General features: G+C 40.2%; 1 protein-coding gene across 1 annotated transcript in view; it reads left to right on the forward strand.

The window, feature by feature from the left end:
* The window catches only part of SLC6A11 (solute carrier family 6 member 11), a 92,981-nt gene that overhangs the window by 14,572 nt on the left and 54,648 nt on the right, over positions 1 to 23,761 (forward strand). Inside the window, exon 5 of the mRNA XM_021530472.4 lies at positions 8,048 to 8,180. Within this exon, the coding sequence (XP_021386147.1) occupies positions 8,048 to 8,180 (133 nt within the window). The remainder of the gene's footprint in view (positions 1 to 8,047; positions 8,181 to 23,761) is intronic.

Below are 23,761 nucleotides of genomic sequence, written 5' to 3' on the forward strand. Positions count from 1 at the left end.
AGTGACTAAATGTACAACAAATCCACTGGGATTTATTTAACTTTGCAGTTGTAGCCTTGCTGTTTCTGGAGGTGTTTCAGTGATTACCACATCACTGCCCTGGGAAAACACCTGGCACAACCAGCCCATGTTTTGTTTCCCAAATATTAGACTCTGGGGCAGGGAGGAAAGAAAGTCTGAAAGGAATAATTTCTTTCTAAAGCATTATCTCTGTCAGATATTTGCTCTCTGGGGGGGGTTAACGCTGTCACTGTGCCACTCTTGCCCATGTCATCATCATGTCACTGAGCTCCTCAGGGCAGCAGGACAAAGCAGGCTCAAGCAGTACCCCGTGTGTCCCTGCTCCTCCTGCTGATCCAGATTGCAGGATTTGGGTGGAAGTAAGGTCAAAACCAATTGACTGCAGCCTGAGTGGTGTCCTGCTGAATTCTGAGTTCTGACATTGATTCAGGCCGTGCTCTGTGTTGTGCAGAGCAGTGTCCACCCCTGGGCCAGCACAGGAGGGAGCTGGAGCTGCTGGAGGCACCAGCAGGAGCAGGGGATGGAGCAGCTCTGCTGGCAGGAGAGGCTGGCACAGCTGGCACCGCTCACCTGGGCAGGAGAAGCTTTGGGGTGGCTGAAGGGAGCTACAGGAAAGATGGAGAGAGATTTTGGCATGGAGTGCCAGGAAGAGTGGGAGTAGATTCAGACGGGAAGAGATTAGGGTAAAATGGGATATGAGGAAGAAATTCTCCCCTGTGAGGGTGGGAGGCCCTGGCACAGGTGCCCAGAGCAGCTGTGGCTGCCCCTGGATCCCTGGCAGTGCCCAAGGCCAGGTTGGACAGGGCTTGGGACAGTGGAAGGTGTCCTTGCCCATGGCAGGGGTGAAGCTGGGTGATTTTTGAGGTGCCTTCCAACCCAAACCATTCTATGATTCTGTGCTACTCTGGGGCTAAAACTCATAAAGGTTCTCACTGCTCAAATATGTGTTCTCCTGGAAAAGGGAGAGCTCTCCCACACATTTTTGCTCAAGTCCCTCCTCAGAGGTATGTGATCTTCTAACTTACTTTTTGTTTATGCAGTGAAACTCAAAAAGTCCCTAATTTGACAGTTATCTTTTACAGTCCTGTAATGTACAGAAGAGGATTTAGGTGTTAAATCTTTGATATTTCCAGGACATTTAATGTTCTATACCTGCTCTCTAAGACAAGATTGCACCATTCTTTACATTTTAAGTGTCAAAAGATAACAAACTATACCAGAGAAAAGAAACCTTGCAAATCAGTACATGAAATCCAGTAATTAATTGAATGAAGAATTAAAACTACTCTTTTAAGGTTCCTTTTATTGAAGGATATATTTTTTTTTACCTTGATCTATACAAAACATGTTTATGTTAAGTAAAAAATCCAAGAATTTAATGAAGTAAGCTGCCAGCCTTTTGATTTCACTTTTATATTTAGCATTCAGCATAGATATTTTTAAATTTATCAATATCATTTTCCAAAGTTATCCTATAAGTAGATAAGGTAATGGGGAATATCTCAAATCTTTAATATCTTGTGTTCTCTGGTTCTTTCAAAACAACTTGTTCCTTCTCAGCTCTTTTTTTTTCCCACTTTGGAGTTATGCAGTCTGGATGCATGGATCTGCCTCTCCCAAATTAGACAGCAATTAGCTCAGATTAGGCAGCCACAGGGAAATGCTTCACCTTCCTGACAGGTATTTTGGCATGGGACCTGGCACTTCAAGCATCCACAGAGGATTCCGATGCATGGGACTGGAATACTGAATTTTCAGAGTTCAGTATATCTGCTCAGGTTTCTGAGTCAGAATCTGTGTGTTTGCACAGGATACCTGAATGCATTTGGATATGAGCTATTCAAAGCAATTTCACTGAAATAAATGAATATTAATTGCATAAAATACAATGAGAGAGAGAAAGATGTGAGTTAAGGAAATGTCTTTAGACATAAATTCACTTTCACACAGAAATAGAGGATGTCTAAAAGATCTCAATCCTTTCCCCCTAAACGGCTGAGAAATCTGTGCAGCACTGGCCCTCAGGTGTGTTATGATTTTTGAACAAGGAGCTCAGTGACAATATTCACAAGGTAAATATGAGCTGGGTTTGACATGTGCAGGGATAAAAGTGCACCAAAACATAAAATAAAAAGGGCTCTGTAGAGGGGCACTGCATGATTTGGTTGTTTTTTGTGCCCTCAGGATGGTCTGAGGGCAGAGCCTGGCCCAGGGTCAAAGGGAGCTTTGCCCCTGAGCTCCTGGCTGGGCACCTCCCCAAGGATAAGGCACCTCAAGAGGCTCCTCTGCTTGGGTGCTGGTTGTTGTGGGGTTTTTTAGAGCCAAGTGTCTTCAAAACTGCTCCAAATGCAAATGGGAACATGAAGAGACCTTCCTCAAATAGACTGGAGCTGTTCTTCAGCTTCCCAAATCATGAAATAACTCAAGAAATGCCCCAGAACATTCCTTTCAACGATGTGTTGGCAGCTGTTAATCCTCTTTCTATTCAAGAACCCGTTCCAGCTCCTCAAACTTTATTAAAGACCCTCTTTCCCAGGAAAATCCAGTGCTCCCATAGCCAATAAATAGTGTGTAAGCTTTCAGAAGGTTTGTTTTCAAATTTGACTGCAAAGGTTGTTTTTCAGTTTTCTCATAACCTTCCCCTCTCCAGCATTCCAATTTCTTCCTCTTGCACGCACTGAGGCACCAAATTGAAATGTCTTTTAGTACTTTCTCAAACAAATTAGTCCCATTTTCAGTAGGTATCTAATAATTGTTGAAATAATCTCCCAGTGGGATTTTATCTGTGTAAATTTTGCACGTGCAGTGATGTGAATTGAGGGAACAGAGGTAACCCTTGGCAATGGGGTGTCCCTGGCATGTGGGGAGCACCAGGTCATTGTACAAGGTCTTCCTGGGTTCATTATTTTATTATTTTATGTGTACTGAAAATATGCTGAATTTTTTCTTTATGTAGTTCTATTGGTTCTGTAGTTCTAACTATTTAGCTAATTCCTGACTATCCATTTTTATTTCCTTTTAAATCCACATTTATATTTAGATTCAAGTAAGATTTAAGCCAGCTTACAATATTTGTTACTCTAAGTAGAATTAATCTACACTGTAGTAATTTTGTCATGATTTTGTTCAGCCCAACTGCACAGACCCTTGTGGCCAGACCTCAGCATCTCTAACAGCCCCTCTGTGGAATGTGCCCTATTATTCCCCCAAAATTTATCTTTTATTAATTAGATTCCTGGAACTTTAGCCACTCTTATTCTGTGTTATTTACAGGAAGAAATGTAAGAATCTTCACTAGCATTTAAATTTAAATGTGTGTAATCAGAGGCAATGAAACCTTCAAGTACAGTGTAAGGCACCACAAATCCACTCTGGCTGGGGTTTAATATTCTATTTACAAGCAAGATATGCTGTGGAGAATACTTTGCTACTACTGAATTAAAACCCTGCCCTGGTTTGAATTAACCTTTGATTCCAAACTCCCCCATGGCAGTGGAGTGTGTTTCCCTCAATATTCTGCCCAAGAAGCTCAAGTGCCACCAATCCCTTGGCTTCTCTCCCAGCCTCTGGGTGGGTTCAAGGGGCTGAAGTGCTGAGTATTTTTATGCAACAAAACAACACCCCCTTAAACAGCCACCACAGCAAAACAGGCTCAATACCTACAATAAATACTTTCAAACTTTCATCAATGTCTGTTCTCAATGAGATCCAACAGTACTTAATGATTTGTGTCTTCAGTGCAGGGCAGATCTTTCTCACAGCAAAGTTTCACACAGCCTGAAGTTGTTGCCAGCAAATTCTGCTTAAACTGGCTTGTACCAAGCAGGGATTTGATGTTCTGGAGTAATTCAAATGATTACCTGCAGTTGTACTGCCAGCCACTGTGGTCTCCCAGGTTCTTGGGCTTTTATCTGTCAAGGAATGTTGCTGATAATAATTTCTTCAAATAAAGAAGTGGAAGCACTGAATTCTAGCAAGAAAGAGTCAAGACATTTCAATGAAATATCTGTTCTTATTTGATTTAAGAGGGTTTTAGAAATGCTCAGCTTCAACAAGTCTTGATACACAGGATAAAGTTATTTATTTCTTTTTATCCAAGTGTGATGTGAAGCAGCTGAGCTATAGATTCACTACAGAACTTTTCAAATTTGCTCCTTCAAATCAGAGAGGAACACATTCAGTGCTGGTTTTACTGCTTGTTTGTGTTCCGTGCATGAAGAGTTGAGGAGAACAAGGCAGTGCAGGGCTCTTGCAGGCAAGAGAAGAGGAGGAGGGACTGGAAGAAGATACATAATCTTTTTTTGTTGTTGTTTTTGGTGATTTATGGCAGGTTTTAGGTAGAAGATGCACTGCTGAGGAGCAGAGCTGTGATCTGACCCCTGAAAATCAACCTCACTTCTCAGACACAGGGGGCAATCATGTATTTCTAAAATACTTCCCCTTTTCCTATTTCAGTCAAATAATAAAACAACGGGTGTAGATGTGACTAAACTGAAACTTTGTGAGCAGAATTTCATATTCTGATCGCTCCATCCTATCAAAACTTCATCCACTGCTGCTGTTTCAGATGGTTCCAGCAGCAGAGTTTAGGTCTGGCTTTAGGGAGAGCTGGGAGGGATTTCCCTGCTGGCCTCTGGGCAGGACTTTCCCCTCCTTGGATCCGTTCTTTGCATACATTTCATCTTATAGATTAATTAGCACTTCTGGACTTATTGCTGCTCCCTTTCTGAGGGAAACACCAAGCCTTTGTTCTGCTGGAACAAAGGAAATCCAAAGCATTGACAGGACTTCAGGGTAATTAAATCCTCATTATGGTGCTGACAGTTCCCCTTGATTGGCACCACGTGTCTGTTTTCAATAGGACCCGCGGGGATAATTAATTGTGGTGAGCCCATTAATTTGCCATTGTGACACTTTGCAGAAGTATCAGGCCAAGAGTCCTGCGTGGGTGGAGGAGGTGGCTCTGCTCTTTGGGACGTCCAGAAAACTCTGAGCTCTTTCTGCTCCCAGGAATTGGTTGCTTTTAAAAATCTTCATCTCAATCCTTAATTAAAAATAATGTTCCTAAAGCAAAGGCATCTTTTGGTGTGGGAAATATTTCAATCATGTGTGAGAGAGAGAACATTTATTTATGAAGTTGTTTTGCAGACAGGAGGAACAGTGTAGGAATTGAAGTGACTTGCACAACTATTTTGGAAAAGGAACCTTATTCACGTTTAGGTTCACAGGTACATAAATAAATCCAAATAGCCATAAAAAACGTGCTTTGATTAAAATATAAAGATTTTTTTTTTCATTATTACTTCACAGTGAAAATATAGCTAAATTAAAAAGGTTTCCATTCCACTATTATTGTGGCCCAACCATAAATATTTGTCTCAGATTTCATCTTAAAAATGTCTTTCTTTAAAAGGCCTTTTATTATTTATTGCCCTATATTATTTATTCCCTTTCTTATTATATTGTGCCAATTTTTGTCCTAGTTCTCTTGCAATTAAATTCTCTTCAAAATGATCTAAGAATTCAAGGACTTCATTTGGGTTTTGAATAAAAATTTGTAAGGAGGGTGGACTTCATTCTAGGTAAAATTCCACATTCACCTGTCAAACAGCTTAGAAGAACGTGAATATTAACAATGTATTTCATCACCTCTCTGTGTAATTATGTCTTTGTGATGTTGTTTGCAGGTATCAATTATGTCCTTCCTCTTCTTGATTAAAATAAGCCTTCATTAAAAGCCACCTCTCTTCATTTGGGTGCATTTTGATGACAGAACTTCAGGCACTTTGCAGGTCTTGGCCCGCTGAGTGTGCTCTGTGTTGCATCACTCCTCTCCCAAATTGGCTGCTGGGAGATTTGAATAATTAAGATTTGAAGAATAAAAATGTAAAGAATAAAAATGTAAAGAATAAAAATGTAAAGGATAACGCTTTGCAGAATAAAGATTTAAAGAATAAAGATTTGAGGAATAAAACCAGTTCCTGGATGGGGAGGAGATGTGGATGAGGTGGCAGCAATTTTACATTTAAGCAGATAATACACAAAAAGTTTGTGTTGGCTTCCTGCCCCCTTGTTTTTTGACTGGGAAGATCAATCTTTATAATTCTGAAATATGGAGATAAATTCTGTGATTTTGGGTTTTAATTGGGATTTTTCTTTCCCCTGTTAATTCTGTCATTCTCCAGCTAAAGGGGAAATTTTAAACAGATATTTTATGAGTGGCTGCCTCCATCAGGAGCAGCAGCTGCAGCTCTGGAGGTGTGGAGACTGCCCAGGTGCTGCAGCATCTGCACAGGCACCTGGGAAACCTGGGCATGCTTCAATATTTCCATTTTCCCTCTTGGCATCTCCAGCCTCCCACTCCATCACTCCAGGAATTTCCCTTCATCCTCACCTGCCAAGGGTGACAGCAGAGACAGAGCAGATTCCTCCTTTTTTTTCATTTTTTAAAATTTATTTTTATTTCATTTAAATATTTCTGGTTTATATAAATAGTATATTTATTAATATATTTATATATTTATATAAAGTTTATATTTTTTCATAGAAATATTCTTTAGCATTTAACTGTTGTGTTTTATTGGCTGGAATTACAGGATCAGACTTTATATCCCTAAATTTATTACCTCAGACAATAACTGAACCAAATACAAAAGAAAGAATTATTTTATATATTTAACTGTCATTTGCTTGGTTTGAATTTAATACTTAACCTTTTTACTAAATTGCAATTAAATTATGTGTATACCTATGTAGACATTAATCAATTGAAAGCAGTGAAAATCAATTAATTTGTTTTCATTCACAATGTGGAAGGAGAGGATTGTGAGCCTGAGGTTGTAATAATTTGTAATTTATATTGATTTATTCATTAACTGATAACTTTAACTTTATTAATTTATAATTTATATATTTATTTATTTATTAACTTGTAATACAGATTTTAAAGAAAGCTCTGCTCAGGATGGTTTATTTCATGTTGAGTGCTAAAAACGTTTATGTGAATGTCTTGGTGTGTGCATTTGTTGCCTTAAGTTGCTTCAAAATTTTGAGGTTTTGAAAAGAAATGTTTTAATGTTATTGCTCCAATTACAAAAGGAAATTCATGAAAATCAAGGTTAACAGGTAAAAATAAAAGTTAGACCTTTTTTTTTTCTTTTGGGAAAACCAATCAAACAAAAAAAACCATTTGTTTAGGATGTGGTTTATATTTGGTTCATATGTCTTGGTAATTAATTCAAATTATTTACTTTTCTTTGACTTTAAGGAAAAGTTGTTCTAAAATTCTAATTTTGTGACTGACCTGAAAAAGTGAAACATTTGTTCATTTATAACCAGATACAAAATACTGGAACTATTCTGGTTTTATCTTTTCTCTTCCTTTCTACTGTAGCATGGGGTATATTCAATAGTGAGTAAAGAGGAGTCCTTGAATCAAATTAATTTGGTTTTAACACATTGTTTCACAAGTAATGCTGGTTTTCTTTAATACTATAATCTTTTTTCATAATTAATTCAGTTTTATCCTGTTTTTTTCATATGTAATACTGTTTTCACTCAATATTATCAATTTTTGGTAATTGATTCAGTTTTATCCAGGTTTTTCATATGTAATGCTTTTTTATTCAATATTATCATCCTTTTTTTGTAATTAAGTCACTTTTATCCCAGTATTTCACATGCAGTGGTTTTAGCTCAATACTATACTTTTTTTTCAGTTAATTCAGTTTTATCCTGGTTTTTCATATGTAATGCTGTTTTCTCCAATATTGTAATCTATTTTTTTGTAATTAGTTCAGTTTTATCCCAGTATTTCATATGTAGCACAGTTTTAGCTTAATATTATAATTTTTTTGTGATTAATTCAGTTTTATTCTGTTTGTTTATATGTAATGCTGTTTTTTTTCAATATTATAATCTATTTTTTTTTGTAATTAAGGCAGGATCATTTTATCCCGGTATTTCCCCTGTAATTCTGTTTTAGTTCAGTATGTAATGTTTTTCCCCTCTTTTTCCCCCATGGAAGACGAAGGGTGCTGGCAATTTCTGATGGGATTGAGCACATTGGGAATCTGCGCTGGGAGCTTGCCCTGTGCCTCCTGGCTGCTTGGACTATTTGCTATTTCTGCATCTGGAAAGGAACCAAATCCACTGGAAAGGTGAGGCTGAAATATTTATTTCCACCAGGACAGGAGAATTTCACATGTGTGAGGACCTGTACTTAATTGTAATTAAGAGTTGTTTGTGGGTTTTTTGTTCCTTTTGGTTTCGTGATTTGCTTTTTCTCTGATTCTCTTAGGTGAGGCTGGGTGGTTTTGTTGTATTTTTGTTAATTTAGAAATGAGATTTACTGGACAGAAAACTGGTTTTGTTGATTTCTGCGCACAAATTCTGCAAAATTTGGTTTTGTCCCAAACTGTCAGGAGTCAAAACTCTCGATCCCACAAGAGAGTCACTGAATTTTGATGCACACAAAAAGAGAATTTAAAAATACAGATTGAACAGCAAGAACAGCAATAATGACAGCACTCAGAGAGGAACCAAAATGGGCATATTATGGGGAAAAAATAAAAATATTTAGCACTTTTGGGGTGAATGCCACTTAATCCTGAGAGCAGGGAGAGGGAGCCATGGGGTGAGGGAGAAGCTGCCCTGGAATGGTATCAGCCACAGCTCTGAGTAGAATCTGTGAGTATTCAGCTACACTGAGAGAGGAAAAGAGCCACAGATCTGGAGGGAAGATCTAAAAAATGCACTGACTCCTCATGTTGGAACTAAAGGAAACCAGGAACACAGTTGGTGCATTGAAACCTTTAATTTTCAATTGTTTCTTATGTAGTTTGGGTTGTGGTTGGAGTTTTCTTTTGTTTCTGTTTTAGTGACCTCTGTTTATAAATGAAATATTTGAAACGTAATGGATTTTTGAAATCTAGAAAACACCAGAGTAAAATTTTTCAGTTGTGTCAGCTGCACACATCCTTGATACCAGGAACATTTTGGCTGCATGCAGTTGCTGGTTCTGGGTGTGTTTGCCAACTGTGCCACTCAACCTGCTGCTGCATTTCCCGTGCCAGCATTTCCACAGACACGCAGAGATTCCTGCAGCCCCTCTTGCATCAGTGCAGGGAAAATCCCTGCTGAGAAACGCTGGCAGGGGTGGGGCTGGGGCCTTCTGAGGGCTGAGCTAGAGCAGAGGCTGGACACAGCTGAAGAATAAAGCAGGGATTTATTCAAGGATCTCCTCCATGGATCCACCCTGGGCAGCACCAGAGCCCAGCCAGGGCTGCACCCAAATGACCCAAAATGGTCCCAAAATGCACGAGCGCTCCCGGGGCTCTCCCTGGGATCAGTTCTGCTCCATTGGCACTTGGAGTTCATTGTCCCATTCCAGCTCCAGCCCAGGCAGTCCCACCCTGCTGGTTTTTCTCTCTCCAGCCCACGCTGTTTGTGCTCCTGGGCTGAGGTTTGGATCATTTGTCCTTGGTGCCCAGCTGGAGCAGGAATTGTTTTGTGTCCCTGCTCTGTGCAGAGCTCACCATCCCACAATGTGAAGCCCAGACCCACACACTAAAGCAGCTCAGAGTCTGAAAATAAAAAAGCCAAAACCTGATGCATTGGGATGAGAATGAATAGTTTAAAGGCAGCGGGAAATCCTAAAGAGAGGAATCTGGAGAAGCCAAAGTGATCCGGGGGAATGACAAGATAAATGTCCTCACATCTTTGGTGGGCTCAGGGAGGTGCACAAGCGCTTTGGAGTTTTCTGAGGGGCTGCAGCTGGCGGGAGAGAAATGAAACTGGGCAAAACTGCTTTTTTTTCTCCATCAGAAGGAGTTTCTGAGGATGGAAATGTATTCTAGCATGGTTTAATCTGCCCCAGGGGTGCAGGGAAAGCTCCATGGCCACGTGTGTGTGCACGCACGCGAGGCTGGGCTGCAGCACTAGCCCTGGCAGCAACCCTGGCCTCAGAGGGGCTCAAGTGACTTTAGAAAGGATTTTTTTTTACATATCTGGAGTTTACATTCAGGATTTTATTGTTCTTCCATTCGTTCAGTTTATAGCATTTTCCCAGAACCAGATCTTGTGCTTTGAGGGTGGATAACCTGTCTGACCTTTTTATTTTTCTTTTTCTGATGGCTTAGCTGAACCCACAGCTTTAGGTAGGTGGAATAAATGGATTTTATTTTAGTGTGATTTTGATAATCACCTCTCTGCTCAGGTCAGCCTGGGAAAGAACAGCCTGTGTTGGGCATGATAAATGGGATAATGAACTTTTCAACAAGCAGAAATAACTTCTAGTCTTTCAACAGAAGTGCTAAGAGAAGGGAATTTGTGCCCAATATTTCCCTTCATAGGTCTCAAGCTTAAAACAGTTGGATCAAGGTTCTGTAAGAGGCAGACTCAAGATAGACTTGCAGCAGTTAAATCAGTTTGCCATGAGCAGCTGTTCTGTTTCCAGAATCCTGAGGAATGCTTCAGGACTGGTGAATTCCCACATTTCTCAGAAGAGCCTGTGGTACCCATGAATTCCAGAGGCTCCCAGGAAGGATCTTTCCTAGCCAGTGTTGATAATTCCTTTTTGCGGCTGTTTCTGCAGTGCAGTTTAGTCCCTGGGTATACATTTACTGGTTTTAATTTTTTAATGCACTGTTTATTCAATATTCTTCCACTTGCCACTATTTCTAGCCTAATCTCTAGAAATATGGGCCTTGGCACTGCCTTCCCAGAGCAGCACACTTCCCAGCTTAAAAACAAAGGCAGCACTCAGGTGCTGGGGATGCTATAAATGGATTAAATGTTCTGAAATATAAATGATGTAGCAGATTTCAGGGCTGAAGTTTCCATTTCAAATCTAATGCCATTTCTAAAATTCATATTTAAGCTCATCCATAAGCCTTTCCACTAAATTGAATTTATTATATGCTCATTTCCAGGAAACATTTAAAATTGACTTCTGGGGTTTTTATTATAATAATATAACAGTCTGTTAAATTTATGACATACTTTAATTGGATTGAATAATTTCAATCAAAAATACATTTATTCAAAGCAAAGAACTTGGAGTTTTATCACCTATGAAACTTTTACAAAGGGAGGTGTCTGTGGGACAGGATAGTGGAGAGAAAGAGGACAGGGAAAACAGAAATGAGAGGGAGAAGGTGTGTCCTCTCCACACACTTGTGCTTTGTGGAATATTCTGGATGTTGGTTCACCCTTTTCCTCTTTTTTACTCTGCATTCTAATGCATGGTGAAAAAAAAATCCAAGCCTTAAAAGCTGTTATAAAATAACCCCATCATTCTCCAACCAGCACTTGCACAGATCATGAATATTTAATATTTCAGGATATTAAATATATTAAGACTAACACAAAGTTTAACTCCAAAGGAAGTGCTTATTACACTGTTAACAGGGCGTTCCAAACTTTTCCATTACTGTTCTTGAAATTCATCACTTTCTCACAAAGCATTTCCATTTTCCATTCCAACAGATGTGAAATAGCAGAATAAATCCAGGTGATTCTGACAGCTTTCAGGTGAAATAGATTTGTGCCCTTTCAGAGGTCCTTGTCCTTAATTATTCAAGCTTTTCTCACCTCGAATTATCCAGTCTTAGATCTGAAGGTATTTGTGTGCCAGCTTTCACATTTTAAATGTTGCAAATATGCAAAATACAGGATCCTTCAATGAGAAACTCAAAATCAGAAAGAGAAAAACATGCCAGTGCAGTTACCATAATTTGATGTGTATTTTGAAGCTTGATTGATAGTATCTGATCTCCATCTCACGGAGAAGAGTTTTCAGTAGCTAAGATCAAATGCTTCCAACGATGGGGTAAGAATTCTGTAGAAGACTGAAGAAAGTTAATTTTTTTAACATTTAAATTATCATTCTAGTCTCTTCCAGAGCACTGGATTTGGTTCAGTCCCTGATTTTTCCAAAATACTTTTGATTTCTGGTCATGGCAATTCTGAGTTTTTCTATATTGTACACAGAGCTTCTGAGTCTCCCTAATTTTTTGATCTTCCTATTTGATAAATGAAATCTTCAGATAGAAGGGATCCTGTTCTTTTATGGATCTTGATTATCCATTTATTAATTTAACTAAATGCCCATGTGCTTTAAATGTTGAAAGAGCAACACTTGAAACTTTGAAATTTAACTAAATTTAACTAAATGCCCTTGTGCTTTAAACTTTGAAAGAGCTGCCAATGTATTTTTCCTAAATCACTTGCTGAAGGCAGTAACCCTAATATTTCCTTTTTTATTTTTTATTTTCATGAGTTTTTGCAAACAAAGCCTCCCACTGACTTCAGCTGTCTCTCTGCAACTTCTGCCCAGTTCATATTGAAGGGAGGAGCCTGATGGACTCACAGCTATAGAAAAGCATTTTAAGTCTTCTTTCCTGCTCTTTGTTAATTTTTGGGTGCATCAACACATCCCTGTCCTGTGCTGATACCCCTGGTCTGAAACCCTGGCAGGGACTTGGAGTTATAACATTGCAAAGGTTGGGAGGGACCTTGGAACGTCTCTGGTGAAATTTCATGGTCAAAGAAGGTTCAGCACTGAACTTGGAACTGTTGTCCTGGTGTTTGGCTGCAGCTTAAAAACATCCAAGGATGGAGATTGCTCATGTCTTGGGAAAACCTCTTCCAATGCTTAATTTCCCTCCATTAATCAATTATGTCCTACATGTTAAAATCTAGCTTTCCTGCCTGGACCTCTTGAGGGGGAATGAGAGGTAATCAGCATTGAAGTGCTTCAGAATTTTGTGCTGTAGTTGAGGAGAAGTTGAATCAAAAGTATGAGAAACCCCCACAGTCTTTCTATTGTTTTTAATTTATTGATATCAGAACATTTTACCCCACCCACAGCATGTTCATTAAACTGTGGATGAGGTTTTGTCATGCTGTGACTCAACACCAAGCCAGCATTTTCTGATGTGAAGTGTTCAAAGAATATTCTCCCTCCAGGATTTTACTGAGCATTAGAATATCACACTGATTGTATGACCACTGAGGCCAATTCTCATATATTTTGGGTCTTCTGAACAGGTTCTTGTTAACATCATGCAAATATTCTTTTGCCAGAGCTAAACTCAAATAGTTCCTGCACTGTGATTTTTACTTCTGCACTAGTTACTGGTTAATAAGTGATGAGAAAACCTTCTCATTGTGCAGAACCTGCTGCAAGAGAGAAAAATCTCACAGGAATCCATTCTTTAACATTTCCTGGAACTACTCTACATGCCATAATCACTGAATATTATTCTGTCCCATTCTGGCTTTTGAATATTTGATCCTTTCCTTCTCTTTGTGCTCAGTTCTCTGAATTTCCACTTCCTGCTGGTGTTAGAAGGTGTTGAATTTAGAAGGTGTTGAATTTAAGCTGCCTTTCGATATTTTACATTTTGGAGATGCCCCAGGAGCAGAGGCTGGTAAATACAGCAGGTGCTGGTGGGAGCTGGGAGCAGGGATGTTGCAGACCCAGAGCCAAGAGGCTGTGGATATTGCTTTTAAAAATATGCTTGGCTTTTCAGGTCATAATCAAATTTGCAAATGTCTTGGATGCTCTCATCAAGCCTTTGATAATACTGGGGCTCTGTCAGGCAGTTTTTACCCCTTTGCAGCCTGCAGATGCTCTGTTACCCACAGCCCAGAGAGCTCTGCTGGGAGGTTTTGCTGTGCTATGTGAGCCAAAGCTCTGGTGGGGCTCCTCTCTCTACAGAAACATGAGCTAAGATGCTTGATTAAATAGTGCTGTGAGTCAAAAAAATGGCAGATTAATGATTGCACAGGATCTCCTCTAACTTCTCACCTGATCTATAACTAGATATCCACTGCATCTCTAGATCCACTGTTCAGTTGGCAGCCCATGGTTGTAAACCCTGAGAAACGACCTGGCAGGATTTCTGGGTGGTGCAGCTGTTGAACATAAACATAAAAGGATGAGGGGCTCTGATATTGTCCTGGTCACCTTCATTATCCATTAAAGTGTTTCACTTCCTATACAGCCCCACTGGAAAAGCTACAAACACCAGAGCAAAGCAGAGAACTTATTTTTTTCTCAAAGGAACAACTCTGCTGCAGTAGGTGTCACAAGAACCAGGATTTGGGGTTGAATATGTGCAAATGAGGGCATCATTTCTTGTTTTACTCTTTTGCTTGTGATTTTTTTTTTCTCTTTTTCCTGCCATTGTGCCTATTGCTTTCACCTTTAACGTTCTTTAAAAGTTCCATTTAGGAAAATTAGCTGGATTCCATTCCCCCAGATATTTCCTGCTTTGAGCATTTAATTGAACCTTTACATACAAAACTTAGAGCAGAGTCCTGTAGAGTGCATTTAAAGCTCAGATCAGTCTGAGGGGTTGAAGATGAACTCCCTGAGGGATCTGGGGATGTTCAGCCTGGAGAAAAGGAGGCTCAAGGAAAACCTGATTTATCTCTAAATTATCTGACAGCCAGGTGGGGACGGGCTCTGCCACCAGGGAACAAGGGACAGCATGAGAGGAGATGGTTGCAGCAGGTTTAGGTTGGATATTGGGACAAATTTCTCCCCTGAAAAGGTGCCCAGGCACAGGAAGGGGCTCCCAGGGCAGTGGTTCAATCACCACCCCTGGAAGCGTTCAAAGGACACGTGGATGTGGCACTTGGGGACAGTGGTGGCTTTGGCAGAGCTGGGTCAAGGGTTGGTCTTTTCCAGCCTTAATTATTCTGTGATTCCCAGAAATTCATTTCCTAGCTGCACAGCTGCTGTCTTTGCAGTGCTGCACTGCTCCTCACTTGTTAATTAGTGCCATGGATCACTTTGATTTGCTGAGATGAAGGCACTGAAGGGCCAGGACATTTTTGGAAGTCTGTATTAATGATATCTGTCAAAAAAACAGAGATGAAAGAGAACAGGTACAGCCTGTTTGCTGGGACATCTTGACATAGAATCCTCTTAACAATAACAGAAATGTGTCCTGAAAAGGAGTTTTGACATTATTATTAATCTGTCAATGTGATGGGCAGGAAACAGTCACTGAAAACTGGACCATTTGTAATGAATAATTGAGGTGGCCAAGGAAATGTACTAAGATATCCTTAATTCACACTGACATTTTAACAAGGTGTAACTAAGGGTAGAGAACCCTGGGTTTTTTTCATTTTATGATGCTTTTGAGGTCCACCTGTCCGAGGCTGCAATTCTGAATAATTCAATATAAAATAGACACCTGACCTGTTGGAAATTTATTCCAACAAATTGAACTCTACACCGTGCACTACTAAATCAAATATATAAAATAAAGCTGCAACTGTAGTTAAGTTTTGGTTATAATATATTTTTCATTTTGCTGCTGAGGAAAATGCCCAGAATTTTTGTGAACAATTTAAAATGCCAAATGGGAGCTGGTTGAGTGAGTGTGGTGTCAGCCCTTACTATTGAACTCCAAATATTCCCCCTTAGCTCTGCTTTTATAGTTCTGCTCCTCTTCCACCTAGAGAGGAGCAAGGGATGGCTCATGGATGTACATCCCCAGAAAAACTTCATTATCCAGACACAAGAAGTTCTTTTTGTCCCCCCTCCACACACTTCATTATATTATTTATATTATATTTTATATATCTTTATATATATAAATATATCTTGATATATATTTCTTTATATTTTGTGAACAATTTCTGTCACTCTCAGAACTTTGAAGGTTTTTTTGTCCTGCTTCTGAGGTGAATTTCAACTCTCTTGGTCTGAACTGGGCTTTGGTGGCTTTGAAATTATCTACCACATCATGAGTTATCTGCCTCCCAATTATACTAACCTCATTGTTATTCATAATATTTTGATAATAAAGAAATTATAAAATGTAATCAGGAGAACCAAATAACTCGGCCCTATATCTGTTCTTTCCAATTGTGATTTTTTTCCTGCCTAAAACAAAAAAAAATCAAATATCAAGCAGTAAGCTTCAATGGTTCCTCCAAATAACATCTTTTCTAAGTTTTAAAGCTGGTTGGATTTAATTGCTTACATTTCTGTAAGGCTTGGAGCCTATATATTCTACCCAAAGATTTGCAGCAAGTCTGTAGCAGCAGCCAGAAAAAGTCACAGAATTTCTGTAGCTGTCTCCGGCCCCTGAGTCGCAAACCAGAAAAAAAAACCCAATAAGGGGAGCTAATATGTCTTTTGCTACTTCTGGGATATAAGCTGAGGAATAAAATCAAGTGAGATTTGTATTTCTGTTGTTGCATGCACAGGTACTAGATTTGCACTTGTGGAACTGGGCCAACAATTCTGTGATGGAAAGCAATAAAAAAAATATAAAATATATATAATATATATATATATATTATATTATATATATATATATATATATATATATACATATATACATATAAAATAATTAAAAAATGGCCTGAACAGTGCTGATATTTCTGAGTAGTGCTAATATTTCTGACTGGGGGTAATTCTGTGTTAATTGAGGACCTCTGTCACAGGAGAGCATCTCTTGAGGCCTTGTCATTTCCAGCTGTGCAAAAATCTCTGCCATGTGACCCTAAAATAAGAGAATATGTTTATCTGCTGGCAAATATGAGCAGAAAGCGAGCTCAGTGTGTCAAGATTAATGCATGAGAAAATTCCTGGGATTAGGTTATTCCTTTTCCTTGAGGAGCAAGACACTGCAGGGTATCCAGTGTGCTTGAAGAGCCCAAACTCAGAGATGGTTTTTCTATATTTTACCCATCATTTTCCCTCCCCTCAGGAGTTAAGCCTTGCTTGCCAGCAGTTAAGACTCAGTCACTAGTCCCAGAGAAAATTTATTTCTCAATAGCAGGCCATCTAAAGGCCTTAATGGATTCAATGAGGCAGAAAGAAGGAGCAAAAGGACAGAAACAAAAAAAAAAAAAAAAAAAAAAAAAAAAATTGAAGAGAAAGATGTGTGGAAGGAAAAAAAAACCAACAAAACAACAAAAAACTAACTAGGGCCCATTGTAGGAGCCCAGGAAAAGGAACTGGGCAGCAAGGATTGTATCTCCTGAAGTGTCTTTTGTTTTAGGCTGAAGTAACAGCAACAATGGCCCTTCATGGAGAGGCTTTAACGGTGGCCAAGGCTGATGTCTGTATTCAAAGGGGGAAAGTAGAACATTCATGAGATGCATGCAGAGTTCCTGCTCTCCGCCTCCTCTCTGTGAGCTTTCGAAACTACATTTTTTTTTTTTCCACTCTCCTGGGCTCTGAGCATTTAAGGACACCTCGGGTTTGTTAAAAAAAAAATCAGATTTTTGTTCTTCTCGGTGGTTTTCCCGACCTTCTGTTTGACAGATGGGGAAGGTTTCATCCAGGAAACTTCAATCAAAATCGTGTCTTCACGATTGCAGTCCTTCCCAGCTGCACCTTAGTGGGGAAATCCACTTTTAGATGAATAATTAGGGTTGATCTAAGCCCTTGTCCAGAGCTGAAGAGAGTAAAAAGTGTTTCAGGGCACATGCAGGTGGGAAAGGTTTTGGGCAGAGAAATCACCTGGTCTGTGAACTTAAAGTAAGAGAAAGCAGAAGGGGCAGGGAGGAGCAGAGGGTGGAAAGCCAGCTGGGATATTTGCTGTGCAATGCAGGGAAAATTGCTGCAGAATTAAAGGGAAAGCCCCAGGGCTGGGATGAACACAGCAATCCCTGGGGGAAAATGCACTGACTGGCTAAAGGTAACAAATTCGGGTTGTTTTTGCCATTCCTGAGGCTACCAGGAACTTTTAGCTCATTACCAAAATGGCCCTGACCCTACAAAGATGCTTGGGAAATGTGACAGTTGCAGTCATTTATTCAGAGCATGATCTCCTCATGGTTCAGGACCTGCCCTTCCCTGCCCATCCTCTTCTCCCCCTCCCTGTAATCAATGAACGATTCCCTGCAGCAGAGCACCCAACAGGAGCCAAAATATAAAATTCCCAGTTTATCATCACTGTTGATGCACATGCCAGGGTTAAAATATTATTCCTTCAGGTGCAGGGCACTGCTGCTAGCTGGGATTTACAGCTGAGGGGTTTCCAAAGCTGCATTTCCCAAAACTGTGTGGTTGCCATATCCTGGTCTCTATGCGTGCACAGAATTTCTGCACAGAAATTGCAATGAATATTGCTTTTCTTCAGTCTTGCTTTGTGTATTTGGAATATTATTTGCACTTTTTTTTTTCTGCAGGAGCACACAGGGGTCCCTCAGGTGGGATACACAAACATTTATAGCTCTGATTTCCCTAAGGGTGCTCCAATTTTCTCTTTCTTCCCTTGAAACAGAATAGCTACAATCCCCTATTTTCACACAGGTCCTCAGCTCCTCCTAATCTGTCCAGTTTTAAGACTGGCTCCTTAACTGCAATTTTAGGTATCCATCCCCATGACCCTGTATGCCAAGGCTATATTAAACCAAACTCCTGCCAGTGGGAAGACAGTCTCTGCTTTCTGCAGCCAGCAAAGTCCACATTTCTGGCTTTATCTCCAGTGTGAAGATGTCTTTGTAGTACAAGTTTTGTTTACAAGGCTGTTCTTGTGCCATTTACAAACTTGAGTCCTGTATCCCACCCCAGTGTCAGCTCCCGTGGCTCAGATCCAAACTCACTCCCAAAGTTTAATGAAATGAAATAAATTGCCTCACAAACAGCAAAGGCAGCCTCAGGCAGCTGCTGGTGCTGGGCTGGCAACTAAAACACAGCCCCAGGAGGGAGCTGGCTGCTGGGCACCTGCTAGCCACTCCTGCTGCTGGAAAAATAACCTGTGTGCCCCAAAAAAGAAAGGAAGAAACTCAAAACATCCTCTGTAAGCTGTGCTGTGTCATGGAAAGTAGACACTTTGTACAATCACTAGATTGCTGTGTTGTAGAAAGTGTAAGGCACTGCTCTTAATTAAGTGTAATAAAAATTCTGGGTTCTTTCCTGTGGGTGTAGAATGTGTTTGGGAGAGCTGCAGTGGTCGAGGCCAGTGAGGATTTCTGTGCTTTGGTTTGTGTGTCCCTTGTCCCTGGAGTGCCTTGCTGAGGTTGGAATCTCAGTGCTCCAAGTGTGGGATGAGCACAGGGAGAGGTCTCTGCTCCCCAGGGAGAGCCCCTTTACACCCCCAGAGCAGCCACTGGGCATCTCTGCGAGCTGAGAGACCAAAGCAGCTCCCTAAGAGAGAAAAATAAATCTGTGGCAGTCACGAACTCCTCACTCACCCTGACTTCCAGCCCAAGGGTTTTATCCTGTGATCCTCTCGTTTTCTCTATGCATAACATCACCTTTTCTTCTCAAACTCACAAATTAATTGCAGAAGTGTCAGGTTGGTGTCCTACAAGCCGGCCTTGAGCTGATATATCAGCTGCATTTAGAGGCTGCTTAGAGGGCAATAAACGCTCAGCCAAGGTGTGACTAACTGCGTTAGGGGGGGCAGAGTAGCCACAGGGAAGGGAAATGTGGAGAATCAGGGTCAGGATGATAAGGGTGCTTGTTAGTCCGAATGGTGAGGCTATTTATTATGCTTCTGTTATTATACTTAACGCACAAGTGGTGTTGCAAATGCTTCATGGTGCATCCATCTCTCAGCTGTCACCATGGAGATAAGAGCTGCGCTGCTCCGTGGCTGCCAGGGACAGGGCTGTCATGCTGGGGGCACACAAACACACCTTTAACCATAGAAATGGGAGCTCTCTGTTCTACAAAAGTCCTGAACTTCCCAGGAGAATCACAGAATGGTTTTGCTTGCAGGGGAAAAGACAATTCATGGAATCAGGGAATATCCTGAGTTAGGAGAGACCCACAAGAATCAGCCAGTCCCACTGTTGGCCCTACACAGACACCCCAACAATCCCACCCTGGGCACCCCTGGGAGCTCCTGCAGCTCTGGCAGCTTTGGGAATGTCACCATTCCCTGGGCAGCCTGGGCAGTGCCAGCACCTCTGGGGTAGAACCTTTCTGATTTATTAAAAACATATGGATATTGATCTAGTACCGATATCCAGCTGTGATGGACAAAAGTTCTCTAACAGTTTAAAGTTATAAAGTGTGTGTTTATTGTGTGTGGGACAGCTCCCAAATCCACACTGCAGCTTCCAGGTGATTAGAGTCCTTTTATCCATACAAGCATTGAATACCCAAAATACAAATACATATTGATCATTTTGGTACATCCCATTCCTCGCTTCATATGCCAATCACTCCAAAAGCCATTCAGCATGCATGGTTTGTCCCTTGAAATGGGTCGGTGTCCCTTTCATGGGGAGGGGCCCCAAAATGAGGAAGTCAATGAAGTCTTCCTCGTTCTGACCTTTCTACCTTTTCAATGCAAATATGACAAATGAACTCTTGGTAGAACTCCCATTCCTTGTCTTCAATTGGTTTCAGAACAGAGGAGGCCACAATTGTCTTATGTTCCTAAAAGCTCTTTGACCCAGCTAACTAAACATTGTGCTGATGAGCAATCAATTATTAGTTAACTACTAACTCCTAACTTCATCAAGACCTACTCATTTATTTTAATTAACTCTAGTAAGGCGTATTTCTAACTAATATCTTAGCTCCTCTGAAATCTCTAAATTCTTTAAAATTTATGTTTCATTTCCCTGGCTCCTGTCCCTGTCCCAGAGAGCAGAAATCAGAGCTGCTTCTCTCTGCCCCTCCTGGTAAGGTCTGACCCTTCTCCTTCAACTTCATGACTACAAAAATCATCAAAAGACAAAAAGGTGTGTCTGTGCTATAGGTATCTTTGCCTGCCAGTTTACAAATATTTTTCTTTTCCCCAGCATTTACTGCACAAGATTAAATAGTGCTGTGGTGCCCAGAAAACTGCCGAAGTGACTGCTAGATTTAGAGCTGGCCACTACCAAACCTGCTGGGGTGCTTGGAGGATTGATGGGATAATTTCAAAAGAAAGTCTCACATATTATTAGTTTTGGTGTAAAATTCTAGGGAAAATTCTTATTACCATTGAATTAATGTTCTGCATTTTTTATATTTGAAATGTTATGCATTTATTTGGTAACAGCAGAGTCTGGCTGACACAATGATCTTTTCCAGCTGGCACCTTTTACCTTTTGAGATCACCTTTTTTACCTTTTTCTGGCTGGAAAACCTCCCCTATACTCCTTTGGTAATAGCATTGCTTCCACTTCCCAGACTTCATCCAGCATTTTTTTTTTTTACCTCAGTGCTGATTTTCATTTGGTAGTATGTTTTTGTTGTTTTTTGCTTGTTTGAGGGTTTTTTGAATGACAAGTGAGGAAAATCAAGCAGGAATCTAAGCTGGAGACGATAAGAAATGCCCTGGTAAATCCCAATTTTACTGGAAAGTGTTGATTCACTGAAACAAATCATCTAAGGGAATCTAATAATCCCTAGTAATGAGGACAACACTCCTCCAGGAAACCCAATTTCATGTTCTCCAGGAAGACTCAGAGGACAAACAAGCCCTGAACCCAGAGAAGGAGTTGGCCAAAAATTTTGAGTCCATTCCAATGCACACTTAAAATTTTACACATTTTGGAGTGACAGGAAAAATCACCTCCTGCCCTGTCCTGACCTTTGCATCTCTATCTGCTTGAAGGTGAAACATTTTTAGGATGGGTCAGGTCCTGAGGAGTGAGAACTGGAAGGTCTGTCTAGAATAAGTAAAAATTCCAATTAATGTAGGGCCTTATTGAACCCCTATTTCTTCCTGTGTAGAATCAATTACACAACTGGGAATTCAGGTGCTGCTGTGGGTTAATTCTGAATTATTTTCAGAGAAATTTGGTTTCTATGGGGAGTAGTCATCCCATATTACACATTTTTTTAAAGCAAAATGCAAACTTCTGGGTATATGTGTAAGTCATGGTATCAGGTTTGTCTGTGAAGATAAACTTGGTGGCATTGAGAGCTCTGAAAATCCTAGAAGGTTCTGGAAACGAACAGCTTTGTTTTATAAAAGCTTGTACATTTTAAACACCTGTACAAAATGGAAAAAAAACCCAACGCACAGTTGATTAATGAGTCCTAATTTATATTTAAAATTCTTCCTGATTGATTTTTAAAGTTGACTTTTACTTGATTAAATAGAAGTCTCTAATTCTGAGATATTTGTGGCTCTGCAAATTCCCTCCTTGATGGGAGCTCTACATAAACACTTTGCTTGCAGTGATGAGCTCAGCCAAGTTGCTGAAATTTGCTTCCTCCCCATCAGTCTTGCTCTCCCTGCCCACAACCAGAGGGCAGCTCTTCCTCTTTGCACTCTTGAATGTTAAACAAAAAAATCAAATTATAGTTAGAGAATGCTGTTATTTCATTGGTTTATCATTACTATTAATGGTGGAGATAAAATAATAAACTTCAGTCAAGAGCTAAAATAATAAACTTCAATCAATCTTCTTTTCTGGGTAAATCCCCACAAAACCCACAACATCCGCTGCTTTTAAAGAAAAAACCTTCAACAGAGACATTCCAGGTACCAGGGACAATAACACCAGGATTTTTAGCATGGGAAATCTGCTTTTGTATTTCCTCTGGGAGAGTTGTGTCTGCTTGCCAAATTGTAGTGCTCATTTTGCTGAAGGTTTACTGCAGCTCTCAGCATTTAAGAATTCCAGCACAGACCTTCTCCACAACCAGAGGGCACCTCTTTCTCTTTGTGTCCTTAAATGTTAAACAAAAAATCAAATTACAGTTCTAGGATGCTGTTTTTTCATTGGCTTATCAGCATGGTTAGTGGTGTAGATAATAAACTTAATCAATATTTTTTTTTCTGGGTAAAGACCCCTCTAACCCTAAAACACTCACTGCTTTTAAAGAAAAAACTCCAACAAACACATTCCAGGTGCCAGGGACAATAACACCAGGATTTGAGCATTGGAAGTCTGCTTTTGCATTTGCACTGGGAGAGCTGTGTGTGCCTGCCAGATCTTAGTGCTCGTTTTGCTCAAGGTTTTCTGGCTTTGAGCCATTCCAGCACAGCCCTTCCCCTGCTCCCCAGAGCTGCTTTGGGCACGCAGTGTGGCAGCACATTTCTCTCCCTCTCAGGATTTTTCACAGTGGTGCACAGAGAGAAATGAAAGAGAAAACAGTTTCTATTTCTGCTCCTTGTTTTTCCTATATGGAATGTGTTTGGAGAATTGTTTACCTGGGGTGAGTGCTTGGTTGGATTCTGGTGAGGATTGTTTGAGCCTGATGGCCAATCCAACCCACCTGGGGCTGGACGAGAGAGAGGGTCACGAGTTGTGTGAGAGTTAGAGTCAGAGAAAGTAGTATGTAGTTTTAGTATACTCTTTTTATATAGTATGCTGATGTATTTTAGCATAGTTATAATAAAGAAATAATTCAGCCTTTTGAATTGAGTCAGACATCGTCATTTCTTCCCACTGGGTTTGCCTGCATTTACAATACACAATATTGTTTACAACTGTTGGCATTTTGGTAAGAGCAGTGTGGTAGCAGTACGTTCACAATGTGAAGAACACACTTTTCAACAAATGGAGAGCACATTTTTGGCTCTGTTACTGATGAGGGCTGTTGCAGCTTTCAATTTCTCATCACCGTAACTCCTGTAAGAACAGTTGGCGAGTGGAGGATTAATGTTGAGTGTGGAAAATATCATTTTGGAGACTGAGGAAGCACTGGGAGGAGGCACTGAGCTCCTGAGTTGTATTTACTATAGATACTGATCTAGGAAATAGAGAAATGCTTTTCTTTCTGGTATTTAATGACAGCAAAAATGTAATAACATGAATGAGACATTTCCAACAGTCACTCTGTTTCTAGTTCAGGTTGATCCTT

This window comes from Lonchura striata, chromosome 12 (genome assembly GCF_050655825.1).
Source record: "Lonchura striata isolate lonStrDom1 chromosome 12, ASM5065582v1, whole genome shotgun sequence".
NCBI lineage: Eukaryota > Metazoa > Chordata > Aves > Passeriformes > Estrildidae > Lonchura > Lonchura striata.